The 5,250-nt window shown below is 35.8% G+C and overlaps 1 protein-coding gene across 1 annotated transcript; it reads left to right on the top strand.

The window, feature by feature from the left end:
* The first annotated feature begins 33 nt into the window (after positions 1-33).
* Positions 34-4,246, top strand: pno1 (partner of NOB1 homolog). The gene is made up of 7 exons (XM_044373866.1): positions 34-478; positions 2,078-2,224; positions 2,328-2,411; positions 2,862-2,922; positions 3,062-3,179; positions 3,702-3,772; positions 3,904-4,246. Exons 1-7 carry the CDS (start codon positions 281-283, stop codon positions 3,969-3,971), a joined length of 747 nt encoding a protein of 248 aa, XP_044229801.1. The 5' UTR covers positions 34-280; the 3' UTR covers positions 3,972-4,246.
* Positions 4,247-5,250: the final 1,004 nt, after the last annotated feature.

The following is a 5,250-nucleotide window of genomic DNA, read 5'->3' as shown; positions in this document are numbered from 1 at the left end:
AACAGATGCCTGACTAAATATACACATTTCAAGTTAACATTTCACGTGTTTTAGACACACCGAATGTATCCGTATTTTTTATTATTTTATACACAATTCCAGTAACTTACTGAAACGTCTCTGTTAATTACAACGCGATTACTTATTATTTTCACTCCTCAGGCGACGGCAAAGTTGCTGTTTAGGTCTTTTTCCGTTGCACGTGGACACCCTCACCACCGCCGTGCCTGCAGTCTGCTTCAGTTTAGACTGTTTAGTTTAATTTAAACCTGATTTCGGGATGGATCCTGATACAAATACAGCCCCGGACACTGGCGCTGCCGCGGAGACAATAGATGACACGGACTCTTTCACAAAAGTGAAGTCGAAAAAGACTCAGAAACGAAAACGTGAACACGACGGAGCGGACATGGACATGGAGGAGCCCACAGCCAGCAAGCGGCCGCAGTTTCCTCCAATTTCAGGCGACAAACTGAAGGTGAGTACTGTCTGAATACATAGTCTGTTTGTTGTCTCAATATCATCACAACAATATCATCATTACAACTTCCAATAAGTGGTTATTTTATGCCATCTGCCTGTGTCATAAAGTAATAGCGAAGTACTAAGTAATTAAAGGTACTGCGCTTGCGCAATATAGTCTTCTGACAACAAAACACTTGGCACAAAACTAGAGTATTTTACATTTGTGATATTCCAGATTTACTTTTTAATCCATTACATTTTATTACACAAAACCCTCATGAAACGTAGAGCTGCAACTAACGATTATTTTCATTATCGATTAATCATTTAGTCTATGATCAGAATCTGTTTATTAGCAGCATATAATAATGTGTCTTGGCTTTTGCTCCCTTAAACGCAACATAGAAGAATACAAATACAACAAAAATGAAAATTTTAAAATCTATTTACAGAATGGAATAATAATAGTCTTGAAGTGGGATATGATGAAATATTGACTGTATAAAGGAAATATGGACTGTGCTAGGGACCAACACATGGTGACAAGTGCAATAACTAAATGTGACCTGCAATAAATAATTAAATTACGTAACAGTGGAGATTTAATACAATCTACAATGTTATGTCCAGTTTGATTAAATATATGAAGGTGACAAATGCAGGAATTAAACGAGTGATGCACAATGTAAAGTCTAGTTTGATAACAGTACAGTTTTGCTACAGTAGGGCAACAGCTTCTGGACATAAAGTTTCCATGGCTATCAGTCTTTTTCCTGAGGGAAGAAGTTCAAAGAGTCTTTGCAAGGATGAGATGGGTCAGAGATGATCTTGAATTTTGACACAAAACCATTATTTAATGTAGAGCTGCAACAAACTATTTTCATTATCGATTAATCATTTAGTCTATGACATGTTGAAATGTCGTGACAGTTTCTCAGAGTCCACAGTGATGTCTTCTGTTTGCTTGTTTTGTCTGACTAACAGTCTAAAATGTTCAGATATTCAATCAACTGTCATTTATGAAAAGGAAAAAAAAGCAAATCTTCACATTTAAGAAGCTGCACCCATAAAATATTTGTCATTATTGCTTGAAAAATGACTGAGATTATTAATGACTCATCAAAAATAGTTGCCGATTAATTATCTGACAGTCGGCTAATAGATTAAGTATTGCAGCTCTAATGTACTAATGCTTTCAACCCCCAGCAGCTTTGCAGAATATGGTATAAATTATAAAATTCAGAGCATTTGATAAACTCATAAAATATTCATTGCTAATAACCATCCTAAAGTACAAGGATAAGTGAGACCACCTACAACTAAAATTACCATTGCAGATTAATCCATCTATAATTAAACACTCTGGAAAGGACAATCTGTCAGAATGAGAAGTGTTAATTACATTTAAAGCCTAAGTAAATTGTGCTTATATCATATGTGGACTCAATGACCCTTAACTTTTAATTGTGTGTTTTTTTTCCATTAAGGCATTGGTAGATTTTGTAACCATAACTTAAGTTTTATTATAATAAATCCAATTTTAATACCACATAACAACATTTTTTGAATATTGTTACACAGTATAATGATAACTGTGTCGTGTGTGTTTCAGGGACCAGACGAGATGCGTAAAATCGCCGTCCCAGCTCACAGATACACCCCGCTGAAAGAAAACTGGCTGAAGATCTTCACTCCCATCGTAGAGAACCTGCAGCTTCAAGTCAGATTCAACCTCAAAACTCGTAATGTTGAAATCAAAGTGAGTTTCTCCAACACATTAAAGCACTGTTGACAAGCACTGTTTTTCTCTGTTACTCAGTTGTCTGTTTTGTTAATTCATAATATGCTTTTCTTTTTTTCAGACATGCAAAGAGACACAGGACATCGCCGCGCTCACAAAAGCAGCAGATTTTGTTAAAGCGTTTGTTCTGGGATTCCAGGTTGAAGTGAGTACATGAATTGGAGGTTTTAGTGAGCTGTGCGTGTTTTCATTTAGGCTCAGGAGCAGCTGTTTTTATTACATTTCTCAAAAATCTATAAATGTCTAGACAACCTGAAGTTTTGGGGCCACTTGTTGAGATTTAGGATTAGCACTAGATCTTATTAGATTGCTGATACTGAACTTTATCAAATGTTTGACATCAATAACTAAGTTTTGTCTGCTGCCAACAAGATGACAGGTTCTCCCTGTCAAATATATAATATAAGAACAGGAAGTTTATTGTTAAAGTATTATGTCTTTGACAGCTTTCATAGCCCATAGTGTTCATATTTTTGCTTTGTAGGCAGTCACTCCAATCTAAGCACTGAGCTTCATAATAATTGTTGATGTTTTGTGATGTCACTTGAACCTCGTCTGAGTTTTGTGACATAACACTCACTCTTTCTCTTCCCAGGATGCCCTAGCACTCCTCAGATTAGATGAGCTTTTCCTAGAAAGCTTTGATGTCACAGACGGTAAGATCGCATCACCTTGGTTGTCTGCTCCGCAAGTCTCCATGTTTTACTAACACGTTTCTCTCCCTGCTGCAAAATGAACTCAAGGTCTGATTTCTTGGTGTGTTTTTAATTGTTTTCTCATGTTGTTTGTCTGCAGTGAAACCTCTGAAGGGAGACCACTTATCCAGAGCCATCGGAAGAATAGCAGGGAAGGGAGGAAAAACCAAATTCACCATTGAAAACGTCACAAAGACTCGCATTGTGTTAGCAGAAACGTGAGTGAAAATTCCTGCAGCATTACAGTAAAATGATATTTATATGATCATTTGCTATTTTATTACAATGATTGTTTAAGAGCTTCCGAAAACAAGTTATTTAACTGCAGTTTTGCACTTAAACTTGACCGTTTGACTGTTTCAATACAATGTTACAGAAACTAACATAAGCTTTAAAAGAAAACCTCAAAGAAATCTTCAAATGGCCAAAAGTCAGAAAGAATATCTACTTTTATGAAGTACAACAGTGGTTTCACATTTAGAAACAGAATTTCATCTTCACTCGTATGACATCAGACCTGTTAGTGGAACTTGATTTCCAAATTCTGCAGCTATTAAATGTAAGGAACATACTATTATTATTATTATAATAATACAACTGCTTGTAAAACTCACAGAAATGTTGCAGTTTTTTCTTGTGAATGCACACAGAAGTGTGGTAGTATATGTAGTGTATGTTTATGTAAATGTTAATAACAGAGAAATGTTTAACTTCACACTCCTTCATCTGTCTCTCAACAGAAAAGTTCACCTATTAGGATCATTCCAGAATATTAAGATGGCCCGGACGGCGATATGTAACTTGATCTTAGGTAAGACACACATTGTTTGATTAATACAATAAAACTGGATCAGATAGTCGACATCATATTTGGAAGAGAACTCTTTGAATCCATATGTAATTCTGACAAGTAACCTTTAAAACCTCTTTTCCCCTCAACAGGAAGTCCACCCTCAAAGGTCTATGGCAACATCAGGGTGGTGGCCAGCAGGACTGCTGAGAGATTCTGAAGTCTGATTGGTTGCTGTGTGTATTTATCTCTTCACCCATTGGCTGCTGAAATCCCCACTTTGATCCGTGATAACGAGTTCAGACTGTTGACTGCCTTTTGAACCAACACCTACGGTTCTTCTGTATCGGCCTCATGTTTCCAACAACGGTCACCTGGTTCTTTTTTTTGATCAGTTGCCGTCAAATATGAGGAAAAAAAATGATGATATGTGCATAAACAGTGCAGGTATCTGAAAATATGAGTTTGTGTAAATAAAACCAAAAGAACAATCAATCACTGAATCAATTCATTATCACTGAAGTGTATAATATGTGAGCTTTCAGACCAGGAACTCAGTTATTTAACCTGGATGATGCCTCCTGACAAAATATACTGTAGCTTCTGTTTATAACTACAGTTTGTCAGTAACAACCTGTGCAAATTAAGTTTAAAAAAGGTGACAGAACATCCTTTTACTTTCAACATTTCAAAGTTTATTTAAATTTTATTTAATTCTCATACAGTATCAAGTTTCCAACAGTCCCACAGCATATGATGCAGCATGCAGAAAAAGGAAAAAAAAAAAAAAAAAAAAGTTCTTAAACTTAAATCTTTTTTTTTTTTAAGATATCCCCACACAAACTAAAAAGAACCCAAGTCCCTCAGAAAAAGTAGCACTTACAAACTAAAGCGTGGTCTGAACTATACAGAGAACAGAGAGCCAGAACTGCATTTAACAAATACTTATATACAAAAGAAAAAAAAAAAAAAAAAAAACATCAAAAATTTTCCCCTTTAAGCTGAGTACAGTGTGTGGCAGTTTGAGACAGGATCAGATATGCAACTTTACTGGAATAGAAGCATCTCGCTGACCCGGGTAAAATACAAAAAGTTACATGTAGTTCATTTGGATTACCTCTCATAATATGTGTACATTTACCAAAGTTTGGCAACATCCATATTGTATACCATTAAATTCTTTAAATATATTAACATCACCATCCATGTGTAAACAAGAGGATTATTTCAAAAAATTGATCTACATGCACAACAAAAAATATATTTCCATGTCATGCAAGCACAGGGAGGCCCAAGCCGTGCAGAGCTTTGGGATAAGGGACAACAGGGCGCTCCAGATTCACATCTCTGACTGAAAACTCTTGTTCAAAACCAGCAGTCGGCCTCCGAAGCAAAAACAAAAACAAAACAAAAAAAAAAAAAAAGCTATCCCGATGCCGTTTATAGTAGGAAGCATTTTTCCCTCAGAAAGTAGAATTTGGTTGAATTTATGATTTTTT

The sequence above is a fragment of the Thunnus albacares genome, chromosome 14, assembly GCF_914725855.1.
Source record: "Thunnus albacares chromosome 14, fThuAlb1.1, whole genome shotgun sequence".
Classification (NCBI taxonomy): Eukaryota; Metazoa; Chordata; class Actinopteri; order Scombriformes; family Scombridae; genus Thunnus; species Thunnus albacares.
This window is presented reverse-complemented; position numbering and strand designations above follow the sequence as displayed.